Genomic DNA, 19,582 nt, shown 5'->3' with positions numbered 1-19,582 from the left:
GGAGATCACTCTGTCCCTATATTTTCTACAGTACTTACCTTCTGTAAAGGCGATCTCCACCCCAGCCAGGAACAGGAATAAAACCATCTCCTGAAATCTAACAGAATTAGAACACAGTAGGAGCAGAACAAGGCTACACGGCCCCTGGGCCCACTCCACTACCCACAGGGCCATGACCATTCCGAACCCAGACTCATGTCCAATTTCCTGCCCGCTCCCCGTAACCCTTTATTCCCTTTACTTCTAGGAAACTATCTATTTCTGTTTTAAATTTATTTAATGATGTAGCTTCCACAGCTTTCTGGGGCAGCAAATTCCACAAACCTACCACCCTCTGAGTGAAGAAGTTTCTCCTCATCTCAGTTTTGAATGAGCAGCCCCTTATTTTAAGATTATGCCCCCTAGTTCTAGTTTCACCCATCATTGGGAACATCCTCACCGCATCCACCCGATCAAGCCCCTTCACAATCTTATATGTTTCAATAAGATCGCCTCTCATTCTTCTGAACTCCAATGAGTAGAGTCCCAATCTACTCAACCTCTCCTCATATGACCACCCCCTCATCCCCGGGATTAACCGAGTGAACCTTCTTTGTACTGACTCGAGAGCAAGTATGTCTTTTCTTAAGTATGGACACCAAAACTGTATGCAGTATTCCAGGTGCGGCCTCACCAATACCTTGTACAACTGCAGCAATACCTCCCTGTTTTTATATTCCAACCCCCTAGCAATAAAAGCCAACATTCCATTGGCCTTCTTAATCACTTGCTGCACCTGCATACTAACTTTTTGAGTTTCGTGCACCAGGACCCCCAGATCCCTTTGTACTACAGTACTTTCCAGTTTCTTGCCATTAAGATAATAACTTGCTCTATGATTTTTCCTGCCAAAGTGCATAACCTCACACTTTCCAGTATTGTATTCCATCTGCCAAATCTCTGCCCACTTACTTAGCCTGTCTATGTCCCTTTGCAGGTTTTTTATGTCCTCCTCACTCACTACTTTCCCTCCCATCTTTGTATCATCTGCAAACTTTGATATGTTACACTCGGTCCCCTCCTCCAAATCGTTAATATAGATTGTAAAGAGTTGGGGACCCAGCACTGACCCCTGCGGAACACCACTAGTTACTGGTTGCCAATCTGAGAACGAACCATTTATCCCAACTCTCTGCTTTCTGTTAGAGAGCCAATCCTCCACCCACGCCAGAATATTACCCCCAATCCCGTGATTTTTTATCTTGAGCAATAATCTTTTGTGTGGCACCTTGTCAAATGCCTTTTGGAAGTCTAAATACACTACGTCCACTGGTTCCCCTTTATCCACCCTGTATGTTACTTCCTCAAAAAACTCAAGCAAATTTGTGAAACATGACTTCCCCTTCATGAAACCATGCTGAGTTTGCCCTATTAAATTATGTTTATCCAAATGTCCCGTTACTGTCTCCTTAATAATGGACTCTAACATTTTACCAACCACAGATGTTAGGCTAACAGGTCTATAGTTTCCAGCCTTCTGCCTACTACCCTTTTTAAATAAGGGTGTTACATTAGCAGTTTTCCAATCTGCCGGGACCTTTGCTGAGTCCAGTGAGTTTTGGAAAATTATTACCAATGCATCCACAATCCCTACCGCTACTTCCCTCAAGACCCTGGGATGCAAGCCATCAGGTCCAGGGGATTTATCCGCCTTGAGTCCCATTATTTTACCAAGTACCACTTCCTTAGTGATTTTAATCGTTTTTAGTTCCTCCCCCCCTAGAGCCCCCTGTTTGTCCAGTGTTGGGATATTCTTAGTGTCCTCTACTGTAAAGACTGATACAAAATAATTGTTCAGTGTTTTTGCCATCTCCATGTTTCCCACCATTAATTTCCCGGTCTCATCCTCTAAGGGACCAACATTTACTTTAGCCACCCTTTTTCTTTTTATATAACTATAGAAACTTTTACTGTCTGTTTTTATATTTTTTGCTAATTTACTTTCATAATCTATCTTCCCTTTCTTAATCAATCTTTTTGTTATTTTTTGCTGTCTTTTAAAGACTTCCCAATCTTCCATCCTCCCACTAGATTTGGCTACCTTATATGCCCTTGTTTTTAGTCGGATACTATCCTTAATTACTTTACTTAGCCACGGATGGCTATCTTTTCTTTTACACCCTTTTTTCCTCAGTGGAATATATTTTTTTTGGAAGTTGTAAAATAACTCCTTAAATGTACACCACTGGTCATGTACCGTCTTACCCTTTAATCTATTTTCCCAGTCCACTCTAATTAATTCCGCTCTCATACCTTCATAGTCTCCTTTATTCAAGCTCAGCACGCTTGTTTGAGATCCAACCTTCTCACCCTCTAATTGAATATGGAACTCAACCATGTTATGGTCACTCATTCCAAGGGGATCCTTTACTAGGACATTTTTAATTAATCCTGTCTCATTACACAGGACCAAATCTAAGGTTGCTTGCCCCCTGGTCGGTTCAGTTACATACTGCTCAAGAAACCCATCCCTAATACACTCAATGAACTCTTCCTCAAGGCTGCTCTGCCCAATTTGATTTGTCCAGTTAATATGATAATTAAAATCCCCCATAATTATAGCTGTTCCCTTATTACAAGCCTCAACTATTACCTCGAATTCATATGTTGCATATCCAGTCGCTGTGGGAGGTCTGAAAAGATAGATATGGCAAAAATAAGGTGGGAGGAAGGACACAGTGTATTCTGTGCCAGTATCTGAGAATAAGATCTGAAACTATGGAGTTAACAACTCACTCAGCTGGATAATTGGTGCCTTGTCCCATCTCCCCTAATGAAGCTACAAGATGGAATAGTATCAGGTGCCCTGTGGTGTGATGAACAGATAGGTCAGCTCTAACAAGGAAGGGAAAATTATTATTTTCTCTCTCCTCTCTTGATCTTTGCACACAGATTAGATGAGCTCTTGAACAGTGATGATGAGGAAAAGAGACATTTTAGCACAGATTGAATTTTGATTTCTTGATTTTTCAGAGATTTATGAGGATTTAGTTTGTACCTGAAAGTAAAAAAAAAAGACACAAACCCTCATTTACATAGTGCCGTACCACAATACAGCTCAAAGCATTTCACATGGTGGGTTACACTTTGGAGTGCAGCACCTGTTGTTCTGGAGAGAATCAGAGAAATTATAACACAGAAGGAGGCCATTCGATTCATCGCACCCGTGTTGGTACGAGCTCTTCAACTGGAGCTATCCATGCTAATCCTATCTCCCAATATTATTTTATTCTTTCTTGTCACATACAATTTTAAATGCTGTTCTAGTCTATACCTTAATAGCCACTTTTGGTAAAGCATCCTAATAACTCTTGCGTGAAAAAAATTCCATTAACCTCCCCCTTCATTTCTCTAAGGATAATCGTAACTTTGTTACTGATCTGTCAACCAATGGAAACAGTCTTTCACTGTTTACCCTCTCAAAACTCTTCAGAATTTTGAAAACCCATATCTCCTCTGTTCCAGTGATATAAGCTCCAACTTTTAAAGCTTTACTTCATAAGTACAGCTTCTCATTCCAGGTGACAGTCCAATGAATCTTTGCCGTATGGCTCTAATATGCTTCCAATAACGCGGACCTCAGAACCGCACACAATGGCCCCGATATTAATGGTGAGGCGGGAAGGTTGCAGGGGAGCTTTCCGGCTTTCAATATAGGCAAATGTGAGGTCATCCGCCTTGAACCTAAAAAGGAAAGAACAGGGTACTTTCTAAATGATGAAAAGCTAAAAACAGTGGAGGCCCCAAGAGACTTTGGGGCCCAGTAACATAGATCATTATTTTCTATACCTGTTCATGACATTTTAATCAAAAAGGCTAATGGAATACTGGCCTTTATATCTAGAGGACGAGAATACAAGGGGGTAGAAGTCATGCTTCAACTATACAAAGCCCTGGAGTACTGTGAGCAGTTCTGGCCATCGCATCTTATGAAGGATATATTGGCCTTGGAGGGAGTGCAACATAGGTTTACTAGAATAGGTTTACCTGGACTCCAAGGGTTAAATTGTGAGGAGAGATTACACAAACTAGGGTTGTATTTTTGGAATTTAGAAGATTATGGGGAGATTTAATCCAAGTTTTCAAGATATTAAGGGGAACTGATAGGGTCGATAGATTGGTGAGTCTAGGACTAGGGGGCATAGTCTAAAAATTAGAGCCAGGAGTGAAGTTAGGAAACACGTCTACACACGTGTTTGAAGTGTAGACGTTTGGAACTTTCTTACACAAACGGCAATTGACACTAGATCAATTGTCAATATTAAATCTGAGATTGATATCGCTTAATACCTTTGGTTAACAAAAATCTATGGAGCAAAGGTGGGTATATGGAGTTAGGTCACAGATCAGCCATTATCTCACTGAATGGTGGAACAGGCTCGACGCACTAAATGTCGTACTCCTGTTCCTATTTTCCTAATCAGGCCTCCGCCTGCCTTTTGCAGGAGCCTCATCAATTGCCTTGTTTGAGTTTTAAAAAATTTAAACGGTCGGGAGTGAGGTCGGGTTACACCATCCCAATATTCTAACACCCGACCCTATCCTGCCAGTCAGTGGTGGGGGGGGTTAAAATCAAGGCCAATATTTCATTTGTGTCCTAATCAATGCAATTTCAACATCACTTTCTTGCTTGTATATTCAAATGCCTCTATGATTCAAACCCACAATTGCATTTGCCTTTTTTATGGATTTTTCGACTTGCATTCCCACCTTGCAAAAACACTAGCACAATTCAGATAAATCCTTTTATATGGTGGCTGATAAAGTGCAATTAGGCACTTATATCTAGAGCAGGTCTCTTGTAAACCTTTATTGCATATGTGAGATAGCTGTGCTAAAAGTAAAATCAGGGCTTCAGATTGGCTGCTACAGATGTGATATAACAGATCATTAATTCTTCTTTGCAATAGAGCAAAGCCTATGGAAAACATTCGATACCTGGTCTAGAGGTTGCATTAAAAGCAAAAAGTACCAGGGACAAGGTCGCAATAGAAAACAGTTCTATGAAATTCTCTGATCTAAAGAGTCACTGTTCCTTATCAATGATTCAATTTAAAACAATAGCGAACTAGGTCTACTCTTTCTCTCATTTTAGCAGGAAAATAGACATGAGTAAAAAGTGGTATAATAATAGAAAAATAAGCTGATGGAGTATTCAACTATATTTAGCTCTGATCTGTGGATTTATACATCTTTAGTGAAAAGTAAGTTGTAAAGTCTGATTTTCCTATTTAAGGCTGATAAAATTGTGTGGCAAATCGAGAAATTAGTATTTTATGCTAGGTGAGTTAATGGGGGAAAAATTCGGTTGATTAGCGCCTCCCGTTAGTGCCCTAAGAGTGCGCTAATGGGGTGCAAAGCAACTAGCGCCCGGGTGTGACGATGTTTGCGCCGCTCGCGAAATTAACCAGACATTTTGCGGCAACGCTAAACACTACCGCCATGATCTCCTGCGCCCGCAGATCATGACGTCAGTCGAGCGTGCAGCACCCCGGACCAGATATTGAGTGGCGCCCCCTGCCTTTCTGCCTGCCACTAGCAACAACAGGTAGAGGGGAACGTTTTGTAGTCGGGAAGGGACGGGGGAGCGCTATTTAAAGGTGGCCGCTTCCTGCCTTTTTTTGTCGGCGACATTTTTGCACCACACATTCTGAGAGAGAGAGAGACAGAGACTTCTGGAGAGATTCAACGTTGTGTGAAGGAGTTTTGGGTACTGAGCAGCACTTTGCAGGTTCATTTTGATTTGACCTTCCTTGCATCGATTTAGAAGAGACTATGGGGGCTGCACTCTGAGCTCTTTCCCTGAGGCTACCCATTGTTCTTTCCAGCAGAATTGATGTACAGGTCTCTCCAGGCCGAGATTCAAGGCTGCAATGAGCAGGGTGTGGCTGGAGAGCAAGATCGACCCTCCCCTTTAAGAACTGGACGGCGCCGGTGTGTCTGTTTTCCATTGCTAACTGACATCACATGAGCTTCGCCAGCACTCTGAGGTAGCGCCTCGCTCCTTGGCGTTAGCGCCTTAAGAGAGGTGTGTAGCGCCTGATTTAGCGCTCAAATCACCTCCAGGGGCGATAGAAGCCAAGTTTGCAGTCGGAGGCAATAATTAGCACCAGGCGCTAAACTTTGCGCCCGGCCGATAATTGCGCCCCAAACAGGGCGATACCAAATTTCTCCCCCAATGAGTTTAACAAAGGGTAAGATTCTGAAGAATCTGTACAGCAGTTTAATATGGAAGTAGTAGCCTTGACGTTATTTTTAATGAAGACTCTAGCTGTGATAATCTAAAGCCTTGATTTTACTTTTTACACAAATACATCACCTGTGCAATAAAGATATACACCTGGATTTCCCCACCGTAATTTGAGTGGAAAATCGACGTGAACCATGGAGAAACAGCGTAAAGAAAGAATAGTGACAAGTGGAATCATTCAACCATTGCACACCAATGTTCCCTTTAAGCTGCGTGGCCACGCAGCACTCTGCAGCTCCCACGCAGCCAGCTCCCCTGCCTTTAAATAGGGAAAGACCGTGCATGCGCAGTATTTTGAATGGGCCGTTCAGCCGCTTAAAGGGGCCGCGCATCCAAAACAAAACTGAAGGGAACATTGTTGTACCCTTTCAAGTCAGAGTGGTACAATTTTACAATTTCACCACTTTTTTTTGTTTATAGTCTACATCTAAGAACTCAAGCAAATAAGGGCATGATCTGCAGAGTGGGGTCATCATCATCAATATTCAAGGAAATGTAGCTAAGCACAGACATTATATAAAGGGAACTTTACAGCTGAAGACAACAATATAGACCTCTCAATCAGGAATACTGCAGATCAGTGACAAAAAGCAGTATCCCAAACCACCACAGTTGGAACCATAATCTGAATGAGACATCTCTTGTTACATTAAACAACACTTACTCAGGTTTCTTACAGATGCTTAACATTCTTCACCTTGGACTAATCTTCACTACATTTGGATATCAGTAAACACTCCGGGGTTGAATTTCCGTTATAATGTCAGCGGCAGATCCGTGGAAGTTACGGTAGATAATCAGGAGAACCCTCATAGAAATTAATGCCCTTCATATTTCTTTCTGTTAGTGAAGTTTCACTGATTTGTAGCAGGTATGGGATAAGATGATGACAATGATACCTGCAGTTCATATACAGTCTCTGATGCACCACAGATGCTGCAAACAGACTCTGTACACGTACATGTAGACAGACCCAAAGCTTGGCTCCTATTAATTTATCTTGTTGTGACCTGACATAGGAACTAATAAACAATTATATGATGCAGTGAGAGATGCTAACTTGAAAAAGTAATATCAAGATATATTACCTATCATTAAAGCTATTTTCTACTACCATTTAATATCTGCATTGATCAGCAATTCAGTGGTGCATTGTTTGGTATGATACAGTTTGAACCAAGGGTAGGAAATAACAAAAGTGCAGGAGTCATCTACCAACCTTCCCTCACCTGTGCACAACTGTTGGGAAGTTCTAATGTACTATTTTGGAAGGGAGAATGAAGTGTGGGATAGATTTACCCACCCTCCCCAACCCAACTGATTTAGGTTGTGGGCAGAAAATGAGTGTCATGGGGAAGCATGCCTGATCTGGGCCGTTGCAATATTGGGCGATTCGGCCGGTGTGTGGTGGAAGAAGCTTGGGCCATAGGAGGGGGTGCAATCTCAGGCAGGGGGGTGGGGGGGAAACCCGGTGTGGCAGCAGCTCTGGTTTTGTGGAACCTGGAGGATCACACCTACTCCTCCTGGCCCCCTCCAAAAATTCAGTTAAACTTACCTTTGGGCTCCTCTTTGGCTGGACCTCCAGCTGATACTGGATGGAGCAAGTACTGTTCTAAAATGACAAATGTGGTCCTATGTACAGCATAAATTGTGGCGGTGACAGTGACGCCAGGAACGCGGCTGTACGGGATTTCCCCACCATTTTCGGGGTGCTACTGCATCGTTTCTGCTGAGCGGGAGGGCTCAAAATCTCCCTATGTTTTATTTGGAGCCATAGTAGAGGCAGATGGCACTGAGAATTTGTATGTCCTCAGCTATAAGGGGTGGGCAACCTAGCTGGGGCTCAGGTGGTTACATTTAAGAGCATAGGTGCAAATGGCATAAAACCATGTGAGCAAACAGGTGGGTGAAGGGATTTCCTGGAGTTTGCTGAAAAGGAGAACAGTTACCCAATAGGGTGGGGTTGCCAAAGTCTGGGAGAGCTGAATCAGGCACTATATTTTAAAGAACAAAAATTATGGTTTACTTTTACACATATTTGCATGCCTGATTTACTTACCTATACCAACATGGCTGTTTGCTGAGTGAAAGATACTTCAGAAAAATAGGCTGCTCTACAATGACACTCGGTGCTCAGAGCCTGTAACTATATGCAGACTCCACGGCCTCGATATTAATGCCCCACACAATGGGCGGAAGAGGCTCAGGGGGTGGTTAAAAATGAAAATACTTGTTAGCAAAATTGAAGCCCATTGGATTAAAGGGGAAGTGGCTGTGTGGATACAAGATTGGCTAAGGGACAGAAAGCAGAGAGTAGCAGTGAACGGTTGTTTTTTCAGACTGAAGGTAAGTGTGCGGTAGTGTTCCCTAGGGGTCGGTATTGGGACCACTGCTCCTTTTGATATATATTAATGATCTGGACTTGGGTATACAAGGTATAATTTCAAAGTTTGCTGATGACACAGAACTCGGAAATATAGTAAACAATGGAGAGGGTAGTAACAGACTTCAGTAGGACGTAGACAGACTGGCGAAATGGGCAGGCACATGGCCGATGAAATTTAATGCAAAGAAGTGTGAAGTGATTCATTTTGGTAGGAAAAATGAGGACAGGCGATATAAACTAAATGGTGTAATTTTAAAGAGGGTGCAATAACAGAGAGACCTGGGGGTTTACGTACACAAGTCTTTGAAGGTGGCAGGACAAGGTGAGAAGGCTGTTAAAAAGGCATAGGGCTCGAATTTCCAAGCCCCGTGGAGGCGGGTTTGGAGGCGGGAGTGGTGGGAAAATTGCAGAATCGGGGGGCAGGAACCCATCCTGCCCCCGTGCCAATGTCCCAGGAGGCGGGTATCCGACCTGTGCTGGGAGCCGCCTCCCCGAGGCGGGAAGGGGATTAGTGCCAATTAACTGCCTGTTAACAGGTAGTTAACAGGCAGTTTTTTGCCTAATCCCTATATTTAGCCCTGAAGTGTGGGCTTCCCGACGGCTCCGAACTACGCCAAGTTAGCGAGGCGGACTGTCGGTCTGAAGGGGTTGGAGGGGTCAAGATGCCCATTGTGCAGGTGAGTGATGGGTGCATGTGTGCAGAGGTAAGTGTGTGAGGTAAGTGTAAAGTGTTTTAATAAGTTTTACTTACCTTTACTTTCTCCTGCTTCCTCCCTTCAGTTCTCGGGAGTCCCTCAGTTCACCGGCACAGAAAGCAGAATGGCCACTGAACTGTCAAAAGCTGCAGCATTCTGCTTTCTGGTCTGGAGAGATCTCTAACTGAGTCTGAGTAGAAGGACTCAAGTTAGAAGACAGATTGTCAGTGTTTGACAGCTTCACATAGCTGTCAAACGCTGATTTTTCATCTGTCAAAAGCTCTTAACAGATGAAATGTCAATCGCTGACGTCACCAATTGGCCTGCTGAGCCCACTGGGCGGGCTTAACAAGGTCAATCAAGGGAAAATAGCGTGGGTTGGCCACAAGTCGATGGAGGCGGGACTGCAACCCAGAAAGTGGAAGTCCCGCCTCCATCACGTCCCCATTGATAAATTTGAGCCCATAGAGTACAAAAGCAAGGAAGTAATGTTAAACCTGTATAAAACACTGGTTAGGCCCCAGCTGCAGTATTGTGGCCAATTCAGGGCACCACACTTTGGGAAGGATGTCCAAGCCTTAGAGAGGGTGCAGAGGAGATTTACTAGAATGGTACCAGGGATGCGGGAGAGACTAGAGAAACTGGAGTTGTTCACCTTAGAGCAGAAAAGGTTAAGGGAAAATTTGATAGCGGTGCTCAAAATCTTGACGGGTTTTGATAGAGTAAATAAGGAGAAACTGTTTCCAGTGGCAGAAGGGTCAGTAACCAGAGGACACAGATTTAAAGTAATTGGCAAATGAACCAGAGACGACATGAGGAAAAACATTGTTACGCAGCGAGTTGTTGTGATCTGGAATGCACTGCCTGAAAGGGTGGTGGAAGCAGATTCAATAATAACTTCCAAAAGGGAATTGGATAAATACTTAAAAAAGGAAAAATATGCAGGGCTATGGGGAAAGAGCAGAGGAGTGTGACTAATTGGATAGCTCTACCAAAGATCTGGCACAGGCACGGTGGGCCTAATGGCCTGCTTCTGTGCTTCTATGATTCTATAACACAGCGCGTATGCGCCCATTGCCATTTTTGCAGCGGTGGGTTTCGTGATGTCCCGAGTGTCCCACCTGGAGAGGTGGGGCACTTCATTAACATATTTAAATCGGGCTCCCACAGTGCAATTGGGAGCCCTATTTACATTTTACAGATGCCGCACGGATTTCCCAGGGGTCGGGTAACCCGGCAGTGAAAGGGCAGCGGGAGTTGCCGCCTCCAAATGCTAAGTGCCATTTACAGCACTCCTTGTGGACAGGAGGAGCAGGAGTGCTCACCCTAGCCCTTCAAGGAAGTCGTTGGGCCCCCCCCTGCCAATCACGGTCTAATCTCCCCCCCACCACGATCGCAGACCGCCCCCCCCCTGCCCCACCACCAGCCCCGATGGCCTCTCTCCCACAACGCCGATCTTACCCCCTCCCCATTGACACGGACCATCCACAAGGGTCCCTGGCTGCAGCCTCCTGACGCTGGTTTTCTCTCCTGGCCGCTGGTCAGGCAATCCATTTGGCTGGCTGCTGGGTGGGAAACAGAAGGAAAAAATTATAATGAGGTCCTGCTGTTAAGTTCGGCAGGACCTCCGCGTCCCCAACCTTGCCAGGTTCTTTGGCCGTTTTCAGCCCCACCCTCCCTACCTCCCCGTAAATATCGGGGCCAACTTGTTTATTTTACAAATAACTTTCACTATGCTATATATCAGTTATTGTTTTAGCAGCTAATGTAAGGTGACATTTATTATAGAAAGCCAAGGGCTAAAAATTGAGTGACTTGCGCCACATTTTAGCGCCTAAAGAGGCAGTCAGTGGCTGTAGCACCACTGGCTGCGCCTCCCGCGATATTCAGCGGGGGCGCTAATGGTGGCGTTAGCCTGTTGCGCTGTGCCTCCACCGATGACGTCATCGGTGTGCGCAGCGCCCCATTAGCGCCCTGATCGTGAAATTTGTTTGCGAACGCCGCTGTAGCGCCGTTCACAAACAGCACCAGGTTCCCGGGGCCTTGCTGCGCCGGCAGAGGCGCAAGTTAAGGTGGAGGTGCGGGGCGGCCGCTTTTTTCAGCGGCCGCCTGCCAGCACCTCCGTCCCCGGCCCCCTGGCGCCCCCCCCCCCCGCGGCAATGCCAGCTGTTTCCCGAGAGCCCGGCACTTCTCCTTGGTGCCGGGCTCTTCTACCGGCACCCGCAATCGGGGATCGCGCTGTTGCAGGCCCCTCCCCCTTAACAGTGGGAGGAAGGCCTGCAGTACCGCAGCATCTGGCGATGCGGCACGTTGCGCTGCGAAATTCAGATTCAGCGCCCTAAGAGGGACGCGGAGCGCCTCGAGCCTCGCCCCGTGTCCCTCTTGGGGCGCTTAAGCTGAATTTGCGGCGATCGCGGCACAAATTCCAGCGCCCAGGCGAACTTTGCGCCGCTTGGGCGCCTCAGGCCAATTTTTAGCCCCAAGTCTCACAGTGTCACCTACAGGTATCGCTGGTAAATATTGACATAGGAATTATCAAATGGAATGTTCTGGCCCGCTCAGTGATTTTAATATAATAGATATATATTGCAATATTAGTATATCACGCAGAGACGCATCTCTTATCTCTGAATTTAATTTACAGACCAATGATTTCACTGTGTTAGTGGGTAAGGATCCTGTCCCAGTTACCCACAATTAAGCTAAATCCTTTTGACTGCTAGTCTGAGTGTAGTTGATCACTTTCTATTATACATTAAAATTGTTGCGTTGGGTTGCAGCATTACGTTTCAAAATGCATTGAAAAGACCTTTGTCATACTATCTCAATGCAAAAAATGCATTACAAAAATGTCAACATTTACTTGCAATAGCAGTTATATTTGTGGGTGGTTCTGTGGTTGATATTTATAATTGTTAAAAAAAAGAAACTGTCACATTATGTTACCAAACTACAGCACTGCAACTCATCTTCCTCTTAAAGTCAGCATCTGTATTTGCTTGCAGGTCAGTAACAATTCCACTGGGTGGAATTCTCCTAAAAAGCAGCTGTATAAAAGTCTTCCGCAACAGCTTCAGAAAACAGGCTTCTTCAAATCTTGATAGCCCACCCCCCACCCCCAAGAGCCACCCGTGAAGAAATGACAACCCTTCCAACAACGGATAGCACGTTGTTCAGATTATCATCAAATCTCTGCATCTAATCTGTAACCAATCACATTTGCAAGCCAGGCAAGAATTACCTGGGCATCTAAGCATGAATGTTGCTCCTGAACCCACAAAAATCACAAAAAAAAGCCTACCTGCCCCATTTTTGGAGGCCTCCAGTCATCCATTTAAGGATCGCTGGTTTGGCCATTCTATGTCCAGTAACACTGAGCACGTGCTCCATCACTGGTACTTGAAAATTGCATTGGGGTCCTATTGACGTCATAGGACCCTGATTTTCCTTGTATAATGAGGCTGCTACCTATTTTCAGCAAGTGCCTTGGTGCCTATCTGTAGGCCCCAATCAACATAGCGGCAGGTGGCAATGACAGCGAGAAGAGGGCAGTAAGATCTGCCCTCTGATTTTGAGCATGAGATCGCCCCATCCAAAAATGGCCAATGTGTTTCCCATACTTTCATTTGTCTATTTATACTTCTGCCGTGCTTCCATTTCTTCCCCTTTTGTTTTATAAGCCTGCATAATGCTTTCAATACAAGATTGGCTGGAAAATTGAGTGTGGCAATAATAGGGTTCCACTCTATATCTCAAGTAACTTCCTGTCAGTTGTGCCACATCAGAATAAGGCTGTTAATTACGCCTTGATTATAGTTTCAATGCACGAACAGTGCAGAATCTGGGAAAAATGTTTATCGCATGTATAGATTTGAATAATGAGGCCAATAGTACAGACGGAATGTAATTAACTTTTGGCTGTATACCATGCTAGATTTTCCTCATCAAAAGTATAAGCTGTAATTTTGAGCTCAATTTACAGTGATAAATATTAATTTATTGCAATTCGTTATTTTTCATCCTTCAGCAGTGCTGATTCTCTGCTGCCCCCTTGTGTTCCTTTTGAATTTAGTTAATTACAGTGTTTATATACAAACATTGGCACACTGTGTGCCAGTGCAGCCTTCGGTCGCCTGAGGAGAGAGTGTTTGAAGACCAGGACCTCAAACCCGGCACTAAGCTCATGGTCTACAGAGCAGCAGTGATACCCGCCCTGCTTTATGCCTCAGAAACATGGACCATGTACAGCAGGCACCTCAAAGCACTGGAGAGGTACCACCAATGCTGCCTTCGCAAGATCCTGCAAATCCATTGGCAGGATAGGCGCACCAACGTCAGTGTTCTCACTCAGGCCAACATCCCCAGCTTTGACCATGCTCAATCAGCTCTGATGGACGGGTCACATCGTCCGCATGCCCGATACGAGACTCCCAAAACAAGCGCTGTACTTCCGGAGCTCCGACACGGCAAGAGAGCACCAGGTGGGCAGAGGAAACACTTCAAGGACACTCTCAAAGCCTCCTTGAAAAAGTGTAACATCCCCACCAACACCTGGGAATCCCTGGCCCAAGACCGCACAAAGTGGAGGAGGAGCATCCGGGAAGGCGCCGAACACCTCGAGTCTCTTCGCCGGGAGCAAGCGGAAGCCAAGCGCAAGGAGCGCACGTCAACCCAAGCACCCCACCTACCCGCCTCTTCAACCACCGTCTGCCCCACCTGTGACAGAGACTGTAGGTCCCGCATTGGACTCATCAGTCACCTGTGAACTCATTTTTAATGTTGAAGCAAGTCATTCTCGGTTCCCGAGGGACTGCCTAAGAAGAAGAAGAAGAAGAAGAAGATACAAACATACGAAAAATGACGGACAGGAAAAGACCTACTGGTTCCCCTAGCCTGTCCCATACAGACACTCCCCGCCCCACCCGAAGCCATGTAATCTCTTGGGAGAGGCGAAAAAAAACAGATAAATCCCCAGACCAATTAGGGGAAGAAATCTGGATAATACCTCTCCGACCCCCTTAAGCGATCGAAACTAGTCCAGGAGACGACCTCGGTCCTGATTAACATTACGGGACCTACTTCTTGTATGGGGTGATTTCCGCCCACAGCCAGAAATAGGTCCAGCTCTCGCTTGAAGGAATTCAGCAAATCAGTGTTCACTGAACCAGCCGGCAACCTGTGCCATTGTTGTTGTTGAACGTTTTGATTTGACTGTGTCAAAATCAAATCCATGTACTAGGAGTGCTAGTCCGTATGTTCACATTGTCGGCTAACTCGCTTCAGACCTGCTTCCAAGTCTGTCTTGTCACCCTCCTGTCAGACTGCGAACCCACAAGGATCTCCACTGCTGTGTTCCTGAATCTAGAAGCTTGTGAACATGACGTCTTGCAGTTCAAACCTCACAAAATTCCAGCAATAATTTCAGGATTGTAAAACGATGTGCAAGCATGCTTTAAATGGGCACCAGCCCCACCCTGCATTGGGTAGATTGCCTGTCACCGTTGGAAATTAAATTTAAATGAAGCCCAACCATGAAAATGGCTCGAGCCTCAGCCTGATCTCATCAGGCAGTCCAAGCGCCTCGCCCACCACCTGCCCGAAAACCACCTGAAGTCAAAATCTATCCCACTGTACAAAGCCACAGGGGATCGATTAGTGTACATCCATCCAGAATAAATCATTTTTGGCTTTAAGTGTTGAATCTCAGTACATTTCAAAATGCTGGAAACTTCACCAAAAAAGTATCAAAAACAATTTTGGTGTCCCCAAAACCCCTTCAGAAATACATTCTGTGTCACGAGAGCTCACCTCCTCCGTTGAAAATTTCTAAATCCACCACTGCCAAAATTGCACTTTTGTGTGCATCAGTTTTCTTTTCCCTATAATACAACTGATGGAATATTGAATATAGCTGCAGCTTCAATTAGGACAAGTTCATGCCCCACTGCACTCCCATTGTAATTACTTCTTTCATACATCATAGATGAGGCCACTGGATTTTGGTTTCCACAGAAAAAAACTGAATTCTGCAATGTGATCCCAGACCACCAATAGAAGTCCTGAAATGAAATAAAAAGGAATTTAACTTGTTGCAGGCTGTCATGTATGCGTTTATCTTCCACTATTGTTAGATCTAGGCATGTGAAACAATAGATTACATTTTGTGAGGCAAGGTTCCCAGTGTGAAGCATTCCTTGAAAATAGTATCGATTGGAGAATTGAGTGCAGGGATCAGTGGATTCAATTCTTGGTGCTTTTGACTTTACAGTGATTAATTTTAGTTACTGGATACTAGGGAGCGGCACTAGTTGGGAGCCTTGGCCTTCACATCTGATTCTCTGACCCACATTCTCTTCGATTGAATAAAATGTTAATATTAGTGGTAGAACCTTCATACTGCATTAACTGTTTCATTGAGAGGCTGTTCACTTTGAACACTTGTGATGCTTTCTATGAACTCCACCTGGAATGTCAGTGGATTATTTGATATTTGTACATATAACAAATTGAAGTCTCCTACAATGTTTGGCATTGTGATTAATTTTAAAAATCAGTTATACCTTCATTGGTCAGATTGCACGGTCAGTCCCAAAAGGGGTTCTTACGGAAAACCAACTCCTATTTTTGATTTATTTTTTGTTTCAGGGCAAATCCTACCCTTTCAAGGGTGCTTTCCCACCTATGTGGAATCCATTTGCCTACATGGATTACAACAACCTATGGAGAACCTTGGATGACATGGGAAAGGAGGTAAAGAGTAATTTTAAGGGTCTTCAAATAATGCATTTGACAAAAGTTGTGGTGTTAATCTGAGAATTATCCCAGTGATGAAACCTAAAGGTAAATATGTACATGGTGCTTTCCCTTTTTGAGCACAAGTAACAGTGGGGGAAATTCTCTTCTGCGAACCCAAAATTGGGTATAATTGTGGTGAAGAATGCCGTAAAAGTGAAGCCTATAGATGCCCCACCACCTGCCTCGGAGTTCCCTCCCAGGCCCCCACTAGGACCCATGCTGCACACTGCATCCCCACCTGCCACATGTAAATGGTGGGAGGAACTCGGGGTCAGGTGTCCTGGGGCCTGAGATCCTGATGGACTTTCTTGCTCCCTGCCACCGTTGCTGCCACTTCCCGGGGCTGCCATATAGAAGGTGGCGGTAGGCCCCAGAAAGCAGCAGTAAATACCCAAATGGAGGGAGGGAGCCCTGTAACAGCCGCCTCTCTCGCCACACGACCCCAGAGACTTATCTACTGAAGACCTCAATCTTCAGTGGAAGACCTCTTTCCAATCTTTGGGGTGCGTCTGTCCTTTTAAGCCACTTGTTGGAACTTCTGGTCCTGCAACTGCATTCCTGCCAGAGTTTCCTCACTGACACTGCCGAGCCCCCTCATGACGGCAGGAATCTCTAATGAGCCCCGGCCCAGGAAAATAGGTCAGGCTTGGAGTGGACATGGAGAGGCGGGCAGGAGTACCACTCCACTGAAAGTCCACCCTGAAGAAGAAAGTCCAGGCCAATATCTCCCTTCTGTAACATTCTGGGAATTAAGACAACTTGATGCAGGTACAGCTCACAGATCAACCATCATGACACAAAGTGGGTGCAGATCCTTAAAGAGGACATGCAAGGAATAAAACAAATACATGCACTCTTTCAAGAATTATTAATGAGATCTTATCTATTTAAATAGGTTCTGGTCAGTTTTGTCATAAACTGGAAATAGTGTTATGTCAATACTAGTTTGTTATTCTTGGGGGGGGGTGGGGGGAATAGAAAGATTTGTTCAATCTCCTAAGATTTCCAAAATGTTCCTGTTTCTAATACATCTGTAACAGCGCATATAGAAGGAGAGCTAGAATCAGGTCAAAGTTAGACTTTAAAGCCTTGACGTTGCGCTGGGATGTGAGCCCATGAGTCACGTGGGATCGCACACACTTGTGCTCTCCAGTGCTGACCTTGCGAGAGTATGTGGGATCAGTAGGAGGGCAGCTCATTAACATGGGCCCTTCGGGTGCATCTGGAGGGTCTTCCTGTTCAAACAGGCTAGAAGCCCTGGCTTATGCAGTCATCTCGGGTTCAGTCATCCCTGGGGAAATTATTTTTTGATAATAACATTTTAAACTTGGCAGGCCTCCCAATGCGTATGTGTCCCAGACCACATTGACGATTGTTCAATCATGGGTATTTCTTCCTCTTATCTGTAGTCAATGGGCCTGAAGGCTGCTTGCGCCATGTCTGAAGGGGTTACAGAAGTTCCTCATTGTTCAATCAGCTTAAAGGTTTGTCTTGCAGAACTCTCGAGGTTCTGTCTGATGCGGTTGCAGAAGTTAACTAAATCTGTAGTCAATGGGCCACTTATGCCATGTCTAAAAGGGTTATAGAAGTTAACTAAATCTGTTTAAAGGTTTGTTTGCAGAACTCGAAGCATGCTGGTATATTAAATTCAGCCATGTCACAATGAACAGCAAATTATATCTTACACAGCTACTAAGATTCTAGATTTAGGTATGTCTGACTTCAACAGGATAAGACAGAGACTGTCCACAGTAAACTGGGCAAATATGTTACTGGGTAAATCGACAGATGATCAGTGGGAGGTGTGCAAAAAATAATTTAACATGATACAGAACCAGTTTATACCCCTAAGGGGCAAGACCTCTACTTGTCAAAAAAAAAGCCATGGACGACAAAAGAGTTAAAGGGCAACATAAAACTAAAAAGAAAAAACATACAAAAATGCAAAAAAAAAGCACAGATCCTGGTGACTGGGAAAGATACCAAGAACAACAAAAGGTGACAAAACAGATAGTAAGAGCTACAAAAAGGGAATTTGAAAGGAAACTGGCAAGGGATATCAGAATCAACACAATAATGTTTTACAATTATATTAGGAAAAAGAGGATGGTCAGGAGCAATGTGGGCCCCTTGAAATCTGATAACGGTGATATTGAAAATGAGGAAATGGCAGACATGTTGAGTAATTACTTTGCATCAGTATTTACAGTAGAAGTAGAGGATTGCATGCCGGACATCCCAAGGAAACTAATATTGAATCAGGGACGGGTACTCGCCAAAATTAACGTAATGAAGAAAATAATGGCATTTCTGCGAGCAGCAGAGGCAGAGCGGAGCTGGTCGGTGACCAGAGTGGAGGCAGGTAAATAAAGAGCGTGGACAGAAAGAGAATCCATGTGGATAGAGATAAAAGATAATAAAGGATCAATCACACTAATGGGGATAGTCTACAGGCCACCTAATAGTGGAAGGAAGGTGGAGGAAGAAATATGCAAACAAATTAGGAAAATGAGTAAAAAACGTAGAATAATAATCATGGGGGATTTCAACTACCCCGATATTAATTGGACAGAAGAGGTAGGTAAAGGGGATAAGGGAATGGAGTTCCTACAATGTGTAAAGGACTCCTTTCTAACCCAATATGTAAAAAGCCGAACAAGGGAGGATTCGCTATTGGATCTAATGGTGGGGAATGAACCAGAGCAGATAAGAGAGGTAAAAGTAGGGGAACATCTAGGCAAAAGTGGCCATAATATCATACAATATGCTTTAAGATAATAATTGAGAAGGACATAAGTATGACAAAGGCCAGGGTAATAGATTGGAGAAAAGCTGATTTTGAGGGGCTGAGAATAGAACTTGGGAAAATAAATGGACAACAATATTGGTAAACAATGATGTAGAACAGCAATGGGAAATATTTAAAACAGTGTTCAACAGAGTCCAGGAAAAATATATTACGCTAAAAAAAAGAACAAACTAAACACTAATGGGACACCATAGATGAATAAAACCATAAGGGAACAATTGAGGGTAAGGAAAGAGGCATACATTAAGTACATGGGCAGCAGGGGAGAGCATAAGGGAGAATATGAAGAGATTAAGAGAGAAGTCAAAAAAAATTAAGAAGGAAAAGAGGAACTATGAAATTAAATTATGAAGGAACATAAAACAAAATAGTAAAATATTTTACAGACACATAAATAAAAAAAAGGAAGGTCAGGATGGGAATAAGGCAGCGATAGAGAGATGGCAGAAATATTAAATAATTACTTTGCTTCATTATTTACCAGGGAGATAGAATCGGTGGACATGACATTGGATCATGAGATTAGTAATGAAATAAATGCTTTTAAAATAAAAAGAAGAGATATATTGAATAAACTAATCAAACTCAGAGGAAAAAAAACCTGGTCC

At 44.2% G+C, this 19,582-nt stretch overlaps 1 protein-coding gene across 1 annotated transcript in view; it reads left to right on the top strand.

The window, feature by feature from the left end:
* Window positions 1–19,582, top strand: part of LOC147107560 (amine oxidase [flavin-containing] B-like) — a 238,634-nt gene that overhangs the window by 143,573 nt on the left and 75,479 nt on the right. Inside the window, 1 exon segment of the mRNA XM_086006682.1 lies at window positions 16,016–16,120. Within this exon segment, the coding sequence (XP_085862808.1) occupies window positions 16,016–16,120 (105 nt within the window).

Source organism: Somniosus microcephalus, chromosome 14, assembly GCF_052327205.1.
Source record: "Somniosus microcephalus isolate GS21.2 chromosome 14, FLI_Smic_1.0, whole genome shotgun sequence".
NCBI lineage: Eukaryota > Metazoa > Chordata > Chondrichthyes > Squaliformes > Somniosidae > Somniosus > Somniosus microcephalus.
Note: the sequence above shows the minus strand (reverse complement) of the source record. Positions and strands in the feature narration are given on the sequence as shown.